Raw genomic sequence first — 15,793 nt, 5'->3', positions numbered from 1 at the left:
TAGAGATGGGTGAACAATTAGCCAATGAGGTTGAACTCAAATGTAAGGGAACAGATAGAAGTGAAGACGGTTCTCTAGTGGGTCTATAAATAATATTACCATATTGAAGGTGAACATGATTGAAAAGCGTTGTATAGACCTATGTGTCCCACTGATTAACACTAGAAATATAAATAACTTCTGCAAGAACTACTTCAAAGTTACGATTCATGTACAAAGAGTGTTTAAGCCCAGGGGGGGAACTGTTACTGCATGCTATGGGCTATATTTAACAGCAAAACATCAGCACTACCACAGCAACAGCAGGTAAATAACCTCGTTATTTACCCCATTATTGACAAGAGTTAAGGGGAGGGTTAGACTTCCTATTTGATAAGTTTGTGTTTATTGGTTATCTTTCTCCTGGGAACAGTGAAATTCTCTAAAATTTAGAGTATTGATGGACTGTGGACTTTGGGCATTACACATGATACCTGATGAATGGAGGTGGCTAAAGGATGCACTGACTGAAAAGTAGATTGTGAATGATGGTGTATATATATATATATATACATATGATCAAATATTGTGCTGCTACAAAAAGGAACAAAGTTGCAAGGCATGCAATGATGTGAATGAATCTGTGGGACATTTGGAGAGGCAAAATAAGCCAGAAATGAAAGAATAATTATTGTATGGTCTCCTTTAGAAAATGCTTTTAAGAAAACAGGGGCCTAGATTGTAAGCTCTTATAGCAGACACATTTAGTCCAGAGTGGACATTATTATTTCTGGATTTTGAGAGGCTGTTTTATATATGTATAATCTGGCATAAACTGGAGATAAGAATGAAGCTGATCAGGTATGGATTAAGGTAATTTTGAACACAGAGGTAAGGAAGACATTGTCTATATTTTTGAACCACACCTACTCTTTGAGACCAAAGCAAGAAAAGTTTATTTTGTCTAGAACCTAAATTTTCTGTAGCACATAATCTAACCCCACCTGTCTGGATAGCTCATTTAAAGAACGGAAACACAGGGAGCCCAGAAATAAGAATGAGGACCTTTAATTCTGTATAGCTTAATGTAACGGCTGAATTATCCTAAAATATATTAAGCAAATAATCAAATAGTATTGGCAGGGTGGTACAATGGTGGCTCAATGGCAGAATTCTCGCCTGATATGCCAGAGACCTGAGATCAATTCCTGGAGCCTGCCCATGCCAAAAAAAAAAAAAAAAAATAGTACTGGCAAAGTCCCTTGAGGAATGGGGAAAAAAAATGGAACTATTAAACTTGACCACTGGGGAAACCCCTGATACTGTGTCAAACATTAGGGTCAGCCAAATCAATGGGCCAAGCTCTCGATCTTGAGGCTTACTCTTCTGAAGCTTATGTAGGTAATGGAGAAGCTTAGACTAACTATAGGCATGCTAAAGAGTTACTTCTGGGGGACCTCTTTTGTTGCTCAAATGTGACCTAAGTCTCTCTAAGCCCAACTCTGCAAGTGAAATCATTGCCCTCTCCCCTAAGTGGAACACAGCATCCAGGGTGAAAGTCTTGCTAGCGGCATGGGAGATGACTCCCAGAGATGAGTCCAACCCTGGCACCATGGGATCAACAATTCCATACTGACAAAAAGGGGGGAAAGAAGTGTAACTAATAGTTACTAACAGTCAGTGACTAAGAGAGCTCAAACAGAGTCAAGAGGCTACTCTGGAGGTGACTCTTATGTAAGCTTCAGTTAGACATTGCTACCTATCATAACTTGCCAAACCCCAACCAAAACCATTCCTGCCAATCCTAAAGAATACCCAAGACAAAATATAAGATTCTACAAAGGTTCCATGCACTAGGGAAACTTCCCAGAAACCTACAACCTCCAGATAAGTCCCTGGATCAGGTAAGTCCTGAAACATAGAGGGCCCAGCCTCTCCAGAACATCAGCTAGTTCCATCTCCCTACCTCATATTATTGACAGCCCCTTCCAACATGAAAAAGTTAGAATGGCCATACCCCAAATACCCCTAAAAAGTGGGATAGAAAGATCAAAGGTGATGGAGGAGTTATACAGAGAAGATCAGGCTTAATAAATGAGTATGATTGCTGAATCATTATACTGATATTTCATTTAGTCTCCAGTATCTTAAAGCAGCTAGAAGTAAAAACCTAAAATTGTGGAAATGAAACCTATACCAAACTCTGAAATCTGTTCTACAACTAATTGTGCCGTGCTTTGAAATTTATTGCTTTCTTGTATATATGCTATTTTTCACAAAATGAAAAAAAAAGTTGATTGTGATAATTAAAAAATATATATTTATTCCTTCTAGCCTCCCATATTCTGGAGGAGCTAGAAGGAAAAATTTGATAGGATCGTATGGTAGCCCATGACAAACTCTGAGATCTGTCCTACACTTACTTGTTGAAGAGTACTTTGAAAACTATTGCTTTTTTTCTTTCTTTGATTTGTATATACATTATACAAATCATATACAATAAGCAAAATTTTAAAAATGACTTCAGTAAGAGGATTAAGAGCCACCTTGAATGAGTTGGATCACATCTTAATTTAAGATCCTACTCACCAAAAGATCCCACTTAACAATGTGTCTATAAACACAAGAATGGATTAACTCTAAGAACATAATTTTACGGGTTACATACAGCTTCAAACCATCACACCAGGGTAACCACAGAGAACATATTTTAAAAATAAACAAATTCTTGCCTACTATGCCGGAGACCCAGGTTCGATTCCTGGTGCCTGTCCATGCAAAAATAAAAAAATAAACAGAAACACTGTTGGCGGGGAAGCTGAGAGGTACGGCCCCTTGGAGGGCAGTGTGGTGTTCCACAGGAGGCTAGGCGTGGGGTTGTCATATGATCCTGTAACCCTGTTTCTAGGTATATACCTCGAGGGACTGAGAGTGGGGACACGAATGGACATTTGCACACTGCTGTTTATGGTGGCAGTGTTCGAAATTTGCAATGGATGGAGGTGGCCTAAGGGTACAACAACTGAGGGGTGGAAGAGGGAACTATGGTGTATATATACAATGGACTACTGAGCCGACCACAAGAAGTAATGAAGTGGTGAGGCATGCAGCTATGTGTATGAACCTTAAGGACAGTGTTGAATGAACTGGTAGAAACAAAAAGACAAATATTATCATGCCTCACTCATATGGTCTAACTATAATATAAACACTTGGAGAACTGAAGTTGAGAGTTTGCATTATCAGGTTGGGGCTATTATAAAGGGTCCTACATTGTTAGCTTTTACAGCAGTCACATATATTTGGGAATTGTCACTTATTTTCAAATTCCAGATACTGAGCTGTATGTATATAACTGGGTCATTCCCTGAAACTTCGGGTATTTATGTGACACCTGAGACTCTGAGTTAGAGCTCTGAAGCTACAAAAGTCAGCATTACCCCATATAGCAATTGTTAAAAAGTTGAAAAAGTGATTAGACTTCGACTAGAGATAAAAATAAAGCTGATTTAGATAGTACTAACGTAAATCAGATTATAGGGTAAAGAATAATATGGTCCATATTTTAAAATTTCAACTTCTGTGTGAGACCAAAGGCAAAGATGTCAATTTGGTGCAAAATTTATATTGTGGGTAGCACATTATCTACTTTAATTGTGTAGTCACTTTATTTGAACACCATAATTACACAGAAGCTTGCATAGGGTATGAGATTTTGTTGGTTTGTGCAGGTTAGTTTGATGCCCTGATATATCCCAGAATAATTTGGGCAGAGAATAAAAATGTACTTGCAAAGTCCTCTTGGAGAACTGGGGAGAAAGGAGAAAATATTAAACTTCCCCATCTGGGGAACTCCTGAAATACTTGCAAACAGTGGCGCCAACCAATTCAATAGTCCAAGCCCTCAATCTTGGGCTTCAACCCTATGAAACTTATTCCTACAAAGGAGAAGTTAAGCCTACTTATAATTATGCCTGAGTCACCCCCAAAGAACCTCTTTTGTTACTCACATGTGACCTCTCTCATTCTTATGCATTTTATAGCTATCCTGCTTCAGTTTCTGGTGTATTGTAGTGGCTGGAGGGAAGTACCTGAAACTGTTGAAGTGTATTCCCATAGCCTTGATTCTTGAAGACAACTTTATAACTATATAGCTTTTACAATGTGACTGTATAATTATGAAAACCCTGTATCTGATGCTCCTTTTATCCAGGGTTTGGACAGATGAGTAAAACAATATGATAAAAATAAATAATAGGGGGAGATAAAGGGTAAAAAATTGGATAAATGGAAATACTACTGGTGAATGAGAGGGAGAGGTAAGTGAGGTTTTTCTTTTTTCTTTTTCTTTTTCTGGAGTGATGTAAATGTTCTAAAAATGATCATGGCGATGAATGCACAACTAAGTAATGACATTGTGAGCCACTGACTATATACTATGGATGGACTGTATGTGTGTGAAGATTTCTCAATAAAAATATTTTTTTAAAATACAGAAGCAGAAATGAGAAATGGATCAGTTAGATACAAAAGATCCACTGTATAGAAAAGGAGGGTTCAATAAAGGAAAAGGGAAACAAAAAAAAAAAAAAGAAAAAAAAACCCAAAGGGCAGGGCAGGCCACGGTGGCTCAGCAGGTAGAGTTCTCGCCTGTCATGCTGTATTCCTGGTGCCTGCCCATGTAAAAAAAATCAAAAGACAAAAATGGCTAACGTAAATATTGCCTTTACAGTAATATCACTGAATGAAAATGGATTAAACTCCCCCACCAAAAGGCACAAGTTGGCATAATAGGTTAAAAAACAAAAGCATCATTCAACTATATGTTGTTTACAAGAGACTCATCTTAGACCCAAAGACACAAATAGGGTAAAAGTAAAAGGACACAAAACAGATAGTTCATGAAAACAGTAACCAATTAAAGAATGAAAGAGGACCCCTATATCACTCCATACACAAAAATTAACTCAAAGTGGATCAAAGACTTAAGTATAAGAAGCAGGACGATAAAACTCCTAGAAGAAAATATGGGATAGTATCTTCAGGCTCTTGTGCTAGACAATGAGTTCTTAGGCCTTAACACCCAAAGCACAAGCAATGAAAGAAAAAACAGATAAATGGGACCTCCTCAAAATTAAAAACTTTTTTGCATCAAAGGACTTAGTTACAAAAGTGAAAATTACCTACTCAACTGGAAAAAATACTTGGAAACCACATATCTGATCAGGGTTTAACATCCAAAACATATAAAGAAATCCTACAGGACGGGCCACGGTGGCTCAGCAGCAAGAACGCTTGCCTGCCATGCCAGAGGACCTGGGTTTGATTCCCGGTGCCTGCCCATGTAAAAAATAAAAAAAAAGAAATCTTACAAGTCAACAACAAAAACACAAACAACCCAACTAAAATATGGGCAAAAACTTGAATAGACATTTCTCCAAAGAGGATATACAAAAGGCTAAAAAGCATATGAAAAGATGCTCAGCTTCACTAGCTATGAAGGAAATTCAAATCAAAACCACAATCAGATATTTCATACCCACTAGAATGGCTACTATTAATAAATGGAAAATTACTAGGGTTGGAGAGGAAATGGAGAAATAGGAACACTCTTTCATTGCTGGTGGCAACGTAATAGGAACACTCTTTCATTGCTCGTGAAATGAGTGAAAATGGTGTAGCAATTGTGAAAGACAGTTTGGCAGTTCTTCAGGAAGCTAAATATATAATTACTATATGACCTGGTAATCCCACTACTAGGTATATATCCAGAAGAATTGAAAGCAGGGACTTGAATAGGTATTTGTACACCAATACTCATAGTGGTATTATTCACAGTTTCCAAAAGATGGAAGCAACCCAAGTGTCCATCAACCAATGAATGGATAAGCAAACTGAGGTCTACACATTCAATGGAATACTATTCAGCCATTAAAAGGAATGAAGTCCTGACATATGCAATAACACAGATGAACCTGGAGGACGTTACCCTGAGTGAAATCAGTCAGACACAAAAGGACAAATGTATGATCTCACTGATAGGAACTAATTATAATAAGGAAACTCTTAAAGTTAGAATCTAGAATATAGGTGAGCAGGGGATAGACTGCAGGTACAGTATGGGGAACTGATGCTTAATTTGTACAAAATTTCTACTGAGGTTGATTATAAAGGTTTTGAAATCAATGGTGGTTATAGTAGCACATTATTGGGAGCGTAATTTACACACTGGATTATGTATATGAAGGTGGTTAAAGGGGGGAAGTTTTCAGTCATGTACTTTACTAGAATGAAAGTTAAAAGATAAAACATGGGACCCTATAACACAGAGAACCCTGCTGAGGACAATGGACTAGGGTTAATAGTATAATAATGTCCTTTCATGATTTATAGCATATGTATAACACTAATACAAGGTATTAATAATAGGGCGGTATATGGGGAAAAAATAAACCTAATGTAAACCATGGACTATATAGTTAATAGTACTATTTTAATCCTCTTTCATCAATTGTAACAAAGGTAGCACATTAGTGCAAATTGTCAACAATAGGGGGGTATATGGGAATGCTGTAGTTTTTACATGATTTTTCTGTAAACCTACAATTTCTTTAATGAAAAAATAATAATTTCTTAAAAAGAAGCTCAGAGACAGAGAAGGCCCAGATGGTCTGCAGTAGCGTCCAGCGTTCTCTGATAAAATGAGAATGATCCTTAGACAACTCAGTGGGTACTCTGTGTGTTACCCACAGTCTGCTGAGGTTTGGAGAGCCACTATCTGCTGAGGTTTGAAGAGCCACTATCTGAGCCATGTTGAGCTCTGATGCTTATATTTTAAATTCTGTTGGCCCCCACCTTACTTTCAGGTGTACCCTGAGCTGTCACTTGTCAGTATTCCCATCTGCAGTAGCTCCTCTTTCCCCTCCTAACTTATTGCTTTCAATCTGCAGAGAGTTTGAAAACTAGAGAATTAAGCTTGATCAATTTGTATGCAAATCAAGAATACCCAGACTCTGAGTGAGAGCCAGAGGGGGCCTCCTATTTCAAGACTGTGCCAGTGATAAATTTTTCATGTACTCTGTGACCCTGGAAACAGCATAGGTAATATATTGCCCATATACTGAATTACTGATCAAGAAGGCCTTAACTTCCCCTTAGCTTGAGTAAAACTTAGGTGGGCTTCACCCTGAGTGTAGGTCCCGACCACCCTTAAAGAATTCCTATAGAACATGCTCTACCCGGCCTCAACAATAAAATTAAGTAAACACAATTCCATGTGTGTGACCCATCCCATTGCTTGAACAAAAACTAATGTCCTTCAGTACTTTCCACTAGCTCACCCTTGTCCTTAAAAACCCTCCTGTCCTCTGCTTCAGTGGAGCTGAAGTCAGATATGGTTCTGGTCTCTCTCTCTTGACTATTGCATAAAACTTTGGATAAAATCACCCTTGCCTGTTTAAAAAAAAACCAACACTCAATGAGATACTACTTCTTATAGCCTCTAGGATGCTTATTGATAAGAAACATAAAATTACAAAGTGCGGGCAAGGATGCTGAGAAATAGGCACACCCCTCCCCCCGCCCCACATTGCTGGTGGGAATGTAAACTGGTGCAACTGCGATGGAAAACAGTTTTGCTCAAAAAATTAAACACAGCACTATGATCTGATCTGACAATCCCACTTCTAGATATATACTCAAAAGAAACAAAAGCAAGAACTTGGATATACACTTGTATACCAATGTTGATAGCACCATTAATCACAATAGTCAAAAGGTGGAAGCATCCTAAATGCTCACCACCAGATGAATGAATAAAATAATGTGGTATATCCATACAATGGAATATTATTCAGCAGTAAGGAATGAAGTACCGCCACATGCCGCCACATGGATGGACCTTGAAGACATCCAAGTGAGTGAAATATGTCAGATACAAAGGGACATATATTGTACAATTCCACTTCCATGAAAACAGCTAAAATGTACAAATGTTTAGAGGTAGAAAGTAAAGTACAGGCTGACATATAGAGGGGAACGAGGGGAATGGGGAGTTAATGCATAACAGTCTTAGGGTTTGGTCTGGGGTGATGGGAACGTCCTGGTAACGGATGGTGCTGAGGGTAGCACGGCATTGGAATGTAGTTTCGATCCCACCGAATGGTATGCTTGAGAGTGGGGGAGAGAGAAAGTTTATGTTGTTTCTATGGTTCCACAGTTTTTTTAAAAAAAGAGCAACTAAAAAGACAATGATAACTAAATACAATATACAGTCCTTGACTTGATCTAATAACAGAAAAGATCCCAAAGACATTATCATGGCATACGAAAAATTGGAATATAGACTGAAAGGTTTATATTCATGTTAAAGTTTTTGAACTTGAAAATGGTTCTTAAGATGGTTACATGATGAACATCTTTATTTTAAAAACTGTATGTGGGGCGGGCCACAGTGGCTCAGCAGGCAGAGTACTCACCTGCCATGCTGGAGACCTGGGTTCAATTTCCATGCCTGCCCATGTTTAAAAAAAAAAATATATATATATATACATATATATACACACATACACACACACACACACATATATATATAAGTATTATGTGTATGAGGAGCATGATATATATATATATATATAAAACCTACTCACAAATGTTTAGAAACCAGATGGATGGATGGATATATAGAGATAGAAACAAAGAAAGATATATACATACATAGAATGTATGTAGAAAACATGGCAAAATGTTAAAATTGGTGGCGCTGGCGATAGGGGGTATTGGCATTCTCTATATGGGTTTATATTATTTTTGCAACTGTCCTGTAAGTTTAAAATTATTTCAAAATAAAAAGTTTAAGAAGAAAAAGAGTTCATATGGGAGCAAGATAGGCCTTTAATACAATGAGTGGTGTACATATGAAAGGAAATTTGGACACAGCAGAGAGGGGGAGAATGCCATGTGACAACTAAGGCAGAAGACATGAAGGATCCCACAAGATGTTTTAGTTTGTTAATGCTGCCAGAAATGTAATATACCAGAAATGGGTTGGTTTTTATAAAGGGAATTAAGTTAATTAGGGAATTTATTAAGATCCCAAACACAGAACTTACAGAGATGATGAGAAATATGCAGACCAGTAGGGTGAGCCATGAAAGTAGCTGGACAGCTTGAGGCTGGGAGGACTTCACGTCCGGGGTTGTTGCTGCTAAAAGAGAAATAACTCTGTGAAAGCCTTACCGAGCCAGAAAATATGCCCCTTGGCACCAGCTGCCCCCCCCCACATTTCCTAAGCCCTTCTGCAATGGTGACTCCACCAGGTCCTGGGGACACAAAGATGACCAAGGGTGGAGCTCATATTTCTACTAAGGGACACACACAGATATCCAGTCACTCTCATGGTTACACATGGCTAGAACTTTTTAGAGGAAGACAGAAGTGGGGTGTTTAATTCTGCCTGGGAGGGTGTGAAGGCTTCACACGAGAAGTGACATTCCAGCTAGTAGAAGGACATCTGTACAGAGGAAAAGAGAAGGCCTGGGGACACAATGACACGTATCTATTTAGAAGCCTGTAACAGCTCAGGATGAGTGGACCAGTGGTCAGTGGGGCAGGGGACTGCCACCCTGAGGAGGTAAGTCCAAGGTTAATGAAGAAGGTAGGATGGGAAAACTCGTGTCCAGATGGGAAGTCCTCCAACAAAACCCTTCACCAGGGCGGGCCACGGTGGCTCAGCAGGCAATAATGCTTGTCTGCCATGCCAGAGGACCCGGGTTTGATTCCCGGTGCCTGCCCATGTTAAAAAAAAAACAAAAAAAAAAACCTTCACCAGCCCATACACATGCACACTCCCATCCTCACGGGCAGGTAGGAGATCTATAAAGAGAGCTTCCACATCCTCCCCGTCTGCTCAGTTACCTGTCAGCTCCAGCATTTTCTCCCAGTGCTTCAAGAATTCCTGTAGCCAGTAACTGCAATCTCCTCTGGAGAACTTCCTGAGATGGTTAGCCAGTGTCCTGTCACTCTCCCACGTCTCCTTGATGGCCCCAGCTTGAGGATGCACCACAGTCCAGTTGGTGTTGATTGAATCAAAGAGGAGGAACACCTGTCCATCGACGCTGAACTGCCAGGACGCCCCTTTGACTTGGTCTCCTTCTTGCTGACAGGACATCTGGGCCTGCAGGGTGGGAGGACTTGTCCCTGGCCACAAAGAGATCACCTTGTGCTCAGGACAACCTCTCATTCCCCAGGAGCTGCACCTTCCTGCACACTGGGAGGGTCTGAGCTGCGGTCTCCAGGACTTGCTCTCTCTTGCCCCTACGTTCCCCGTGCCTCTGAGTTAGAGCAGTGCTCAGTCCTTTTGCACTGTACCTGTAACTAAAGCCCCTTCCCACGTGTGTCCTGCTCCCTGCCCTCTCTGATCACCATCTAGAACAACCCCCCACCACCACCATATGCCTCCCTGCCACACTTACCCTTGGTCTTATTTTGCTCTAATCTGATGTCAGGAAGAGTGCTCCTGAGCTCTTGCTCCACATCCTCCAGGACTTGGGGAAATTCTGTCCAGATTTTAGTGGCATTTACCCTCTCCCCTAGGGGGCCCAAGGGTTCAGCCCTGTTGCTACCACACTTATAATAGAGGAAAGGCTTTTCATCCACCTGCCCTTGCACCTCACAGCGAGGCAGTCCAGGTCCGAACCTGGAAATCACAGTGAAGCTGCAGCTCATAGAGTGAGCACCTGTGGGAGAAAAGTGTAAGTGAGTACCTGTGATGGTCAGGTTCTGACATCAACTTGGCCAACTGGTGATGCCAAGTTGTCTGGTCAGGCGAGCACTGGCCTGACCACTGCTACAAGGATATTTCATAGCTGGTTGATAAACTGGAAGGCTGGTGTATTCAACCGTCACTCAGTTGACTGCCTCTGTGGCTGATCACAACTGCGATTAACTAAGGCACATCTCCCACAATAGGTTACCAAATGAGTTAAAGGTTTTTAAGGAAGAAGAGACTCTTTCACCATTTTTTCAGCCAGTGAGACTTTCCTGTGGAATTTGTCCAAACCCTTCATTGGAGCCACCAGCTTCACAGCCTGCCCTACGGATATTGAAGGGATCAGGTCAGAAAAGGTAGGAGTCCAGGAAGAAATGGTGAAGTCTGGGTCGGATGAAGGATTTAAGTAGTTCTGAGCAAGACCAGCAATAGCAGGTGGAAGGCCGGAGGGAGTGTGGCCCTGTGACCCCCCAGAAGGGATATTGGACTCTTTCATTTCCATGGTTGTATGAGATACCTTTTAACTCTCATATTTACAGATGTCTCCTATGGGTTCTGTTTCTCTACAGAACCCTAATACAAGACCCCCAGACACTTGTCCCCCAGTCTCTGTGACACCAAGACTCTGTGACATCAAGTCCCATGCCCTGGACTGCATCCTCAAGGGGATGAACCAAGGTAAGGCACAGGAGGACATAAAGTTGGATAATGGGGGGTTCAATGTTAAGAGAACACTCCCATGTCACAAGGTTTGACACACTGGCAAGGCCGCTGGAAAACAATGCTAATATACCCCTAGGACAGTTGAGAGAAGGTAGTGGCCCACAGTGCTTAGAATGGAAAACCAAGCGCTCCCAAGGCGAGTTGGAGAGGAGGGGATCAGAAGGCTCAGTATTGTGGGCATAGTACAAAAGTTAGACAAACATGAAGGGAACTGCATTCCATGGAAGGAGGTGGGGACTCCATTTATCAAAGTGTCAAGAATCCACAAGAAAGGATGGCCCCGGCATCTTTGAGAAGCTCAGTGGTGACATGCTCTGAAGGCCAGGGTTGAGGGCAGGAGACAGTGTTCCAGAACTGGGCCCTTTCAGGTAATCACAATGACAAAATTCTGGACTAGACTCCAGGGGCAGGTGTATGACTGTTAGAAGCAAGGAGGGTACAATGATGACAACAAGTGGAGAGGCTGGTCCCCAGTAGGGCTGACCCACAAAGAGCTATGCGAATGGTGTACAGAACTTGGTGATGTGAGAGGACGAATGGACATGCACCAGCCGTGATATCACCTGAGTCCAATGGTACAAACAGACAAGACAAAAAGCAGATTGAAAGCAGCCACCAATACCACAGCTGGGTCCTTTACCCAGTTTCCAGGACTGAGCTGCTTCTCAGACCCAGAACCCATTAGTCAAGGAGATGTCAAGCCCCATGAGGAGGAATCCACCTACACTCCAGCAAGGTACAACGATTCCCTCAGTCCTTCCTAAAGAGACATTGGCCATTTTTTCAGGTGACTATACACTGGGAAATGAGACTCCCCAGACATTCCATTGGATACAGAGTCAGTGTGCCACGGATACCATTCCTTCCAATCCTAAAGAACACCTACATCATTATATAAGATTTTATAAAGGTTCCATGCACTAGGGTAACTTAACAGAAACCTACAACCTCCAAATGGATCCCTGGACCAGATTAAGTCCTAAAATGCAGAGAGGACAGCCTCTCCAAAACATCAACCAGTTGCATCCCCCTATCCGATATTATCAACAGCCCCCTCCAACATGAAAAAGTTAGAATGGGCATAAACCAAATACCCCTAAAGAGTGGGAGAAAGATCAAAGGTGATGGTGGAGTTATACAGAGAAGGTAGGGTTTAACAAATGAGTATGACTGCTGAGTCATTATACTGATATTTCTTTTAGTCTCCAGTATCTTAAGAGCAGCTAGAAATAAAAACCTAAAATGGTGGGATTGTAACCCATCCCAAATTCTGAAAACTGTTCTACAACTAATTGTTGTGATGTGCTTAGACATTTATTGTTTATATATATATGTTATTTTTCATAAAAAAGAAAAAAATATCTTCTAACCTCCGGTGTTTTGGAGCAGCTAGAAGGCAACATCCATCTGAAATAGTGTAATCGCTAACTCATAACAAACTCTGAAATCTGTTCTGTAACTACTTGCTGAAGTGTACTTTGAAAATCATTGCTTTTTGTTTCTTTTCTTTGTATGTGTGTTTTACCTAACAATAAAAACACTTTTTTAAAAAGTTGATGATGGAGTTATACAGAGAAGGTAGGGGTTAACAAATGAGTATGACTGCTGAATCGTTATATTGACATATCTTTTAGTCTCCAGTATCTTAGAGCAGCTAGAAGTGAAAACCTAAAATTGTGGAACTGTAGCCCATACCAAATCCTGAAGTCTGTTCTACAAGTAATTGTTGCAATGTGATTTGAAATTTATCATTTTTTGGTATACATGTTATTTTCCACCAAAAAAAGGAAAAAAAATATTGTGATGATTAAAAAATGTACTTTGAAATTTATTGTATTTTAATATACGTTTTATTTTACAATAAAAAATGTTTAAAGAATTTTTTTTTAAAGTTGGGTCTGGGAGCAAAGGTTAGAGGGAGATGTGCATCCCTCCCAAGAATGGGGTGGGAGAGGCGGCGCCTTCGTTAGAGCTGGGAAAGCAAAGCCCGGAAGGCGTCCGGATTTCCTGGAGAGAGGTCAAGGCCTCGAACACTTGCAGGGAGTGCTGGTGGAGATTCTGACCTAAGTGTCCACTGCTCTATCGCTTCCTCCCGTCTCCCTCCCCAGCCCATTCTCAGATTTCACCGCCTCCGCGTCCTTTGCTCTTTTCAGTGGTTTCTCTTGACCCACATAAAAGAAGAGTACCTAAGGCCTGAAGGAAACTAGAGCAGAGAGTGGTGCGAGAAGTTTCTCCTTTCCTCCGGCCCGCCTCGCCGCCCCCACCTGGATCCCTCTCCCCGCCCTAGGTCTCCCTTACGGTAGGTCTCCCAGTTGGTCGCCTTAGGTCTCCGGCTCCTCTTTAGCTCTAGCTCCTGCAGCCTCAGCCCCTCCCCCGGCCGCAGGCCTCCGCGCCGCCTTAGGTCCACACCCACCCACCCCCACGACCCCCACTCACAGCTCTCCCTTACCCCGTTAAATCTCCCCCACCCGCCCCCAGGTCCCGGCACTCACCGCCCGATGCTTCCGGGTTCCAGCCGAGCAGAAGCATCAAGACGTAAAAGAAAAGTGCGATGCAGGCAGCCCGCGCCATGCCGCTGTTAAAAGTGCACTGGCAGCCAGCTGGGACCGGCCTGGAAAGAAAGGGCCCCTTCGTGCGGGCTCCGGTCTCCCTCTTATTGGCCTCCGTTCCCCCGCCCTGCGCCATCCCACATCCGTTTTCTTCTGTTACTCCCCAAACTACTAGGCAACTTCTTTCCTTTCTGCAAGCTTTTCTTTTCCCTTCTCTGCCCGCGTCATCCTGCCCCATAGTTTTTCCCACCTCCATACCCCTTGGACAATCAATCAGACTTTTCTAAAAGACTTGAGACTTGCGACTCCCTAGGACACCTCCATCTTAAATCAAACGGCCTGAAGTCAGCGTCTCGCTATCCTCTCCCATCCTTAGGCTTCACCACATCGACTTTCTCCGGATCAACCGTGGACGCTCAGAAAGTCAAAGTCACGCCTCATAAGAAAGTTTTGCAGCCCAGGCACACATTATTATTATTATTATTATTATTATTGTATATATAGCATATCTACAAAGCAAAGAAAGAAAAAAGCAGTAACTTTCAAAGCACTCTTCATCAAGTAGTTGTAGAACAAGGCAGACTTCTACGAGGTTTTATATTGGGAAAGGATGGAAATATACTGCCCCCAGTGGCCTCTAATAAGTGTCACCTGCTATTTAGAGTTTTCTCTTAGGCAAAAGAAACGCGGGAAGGGCCATCCAAAGAGATAGGGAACAGAGAACCAAAGAGAAGGAAATGCAAAGATTCACAGGGCCGGGGGAGGCAGCTACTCAGAGAGAGATGAGGACAGAGACCCAGAGAGATATGGAGTCAGAGACTTCAAGAAAGGGATAAACTGAAGCTCCCTGTACCCAGGGTACGGACAGATACAGGGTACGGACAGACGTTTCTTCTCTTTGATTCAATCAACACCAAGTGAACAGTGGTTCACCCTGGTGGCCTGGAGCCGGGCCACCAAGGAGACATGGGAAAGCTACAGGGGACTGGGAAACAATTGTGGGAAGGTCTCAAAAAGAGATTGCATAGCTTTCCCAATGTGACTGTGTGATTGTGAAAACCTTGTGTCTGGTGCTCCTTTTATCTACCTTGTCAACAGATGAGAGGAACACATGGAATAAAAATAAATAATAGCGGGAACAAATGTTAAAATAGATTTAGTTTGAAATGCTAGTGATCAATGAAAGGGATCCGTAAGTGGTATGGCCTGTAAAAATTTTTTTTTCTGTTTGTTATATTTTTCTGTTGTCTTTTTATTTCTTTCTCTGAATTGATGCTAATGTTCTGGGAAATGGTCATGATGATGAATATGCAACTATGTGATGATATTGTGAATTGCTGAGTGTATGTGTTGGGAGTGTTTGTTTCTTGTAATTTTTTTTAATTAATAAAAAATTGGAAAAAAAAAGAGATTGCAATCACAGCTGAGGGATTCTTGGAGCACTGGGAGAAAAAGCCGGAGCTCAGGTAACTGGGCTGGGAAGAGGGATATGTCAACGCTCTTAAAATGTGTGCATGTGTATATATATATATATATATGAGTGATAGGGTGATTCTCTGGTTTTCTTTCTCAGAGAATTTTCCTTCTTGGGAGTCAGCACCTGCCACAGAGATCATTCTCCCATCTTCCCTTTCCCATCTCACTTTCCCTGATTTCTGTTCCTTCCTGCACAGCTTCCTTCCCGGGATCACATAGGCCACACACACTTAAGTTCCTTCTGGTCTCTGGATCACTGCAGCACTGCTGCCAGATCTTTTGTTAATGCTGGAATATT

At 41.7% G+C, this 15,793-nt stretch overlaps 1 protein-coding gene across 4 annotated transcripts in view; it reads right to left on the bottom strand.

The window, feature by feature from the left end:
* The window catches only part of LOC143674011 (UL16-binding protein 2-like), a 32,364-nt gene extending 17,782 nt beyond the window's left edge, over positions 1–14,582 (bottom strand). The window contains exons 1-4 of one of the 4 annotated variants that reach the window (XM_077149237.1): positions 13,963–14,582; positions 10,452–10,715; positions 9,895–10,176; positions 9,090–9,181 (exon numbers count right to left, since the gene is read on the bottom strand). In XM_077149237.1, the coding sequence (XP_077005352.1) occupies positions 9,090–9,181; positions 9,895–10,176; positions 10,452–10,715; positions 13,963–14,275 (951 nt within the window). In that variant the 5' untranslated portion in view covers positions 14,276–14,582. Of the gene's footprint in view, positions 1–9,089; positions 9,185–9,894; positions 10,177–10,451; positions 10,716–13,962 lie in introns of all 4 variants that reach the window. The other 3 variants (XM_077149236.1, XM_077149238.1, XM_077149239.1) reach the window with 3 other exon arrangements.
* Between the last annotated feature and the right edge of the window lie 1,211 nt (positions 14,583–15,793).

This window comes from Tamandua tetradactyla, chromosome 2, assembly GCF_023851605.1.
Source record: "Tamandua tetradactyla isolate mTamTet1 chromosome 2, mTamTet1.pri, whole genome shotgun sequence".
In the NCBI taxonomy this organism is placed as follows: domain Eukaryota; kingdom Metazoa; phylum Chordata; class Mammalia; order Pilosa; family Myrmecophagidae; genus Tamandua; species Tamandua tetradactyla.
Note: the sequence above shows the minus strand (reverse complement) of the source record. Positions and strands in the feature narration are given on the sequence as shown.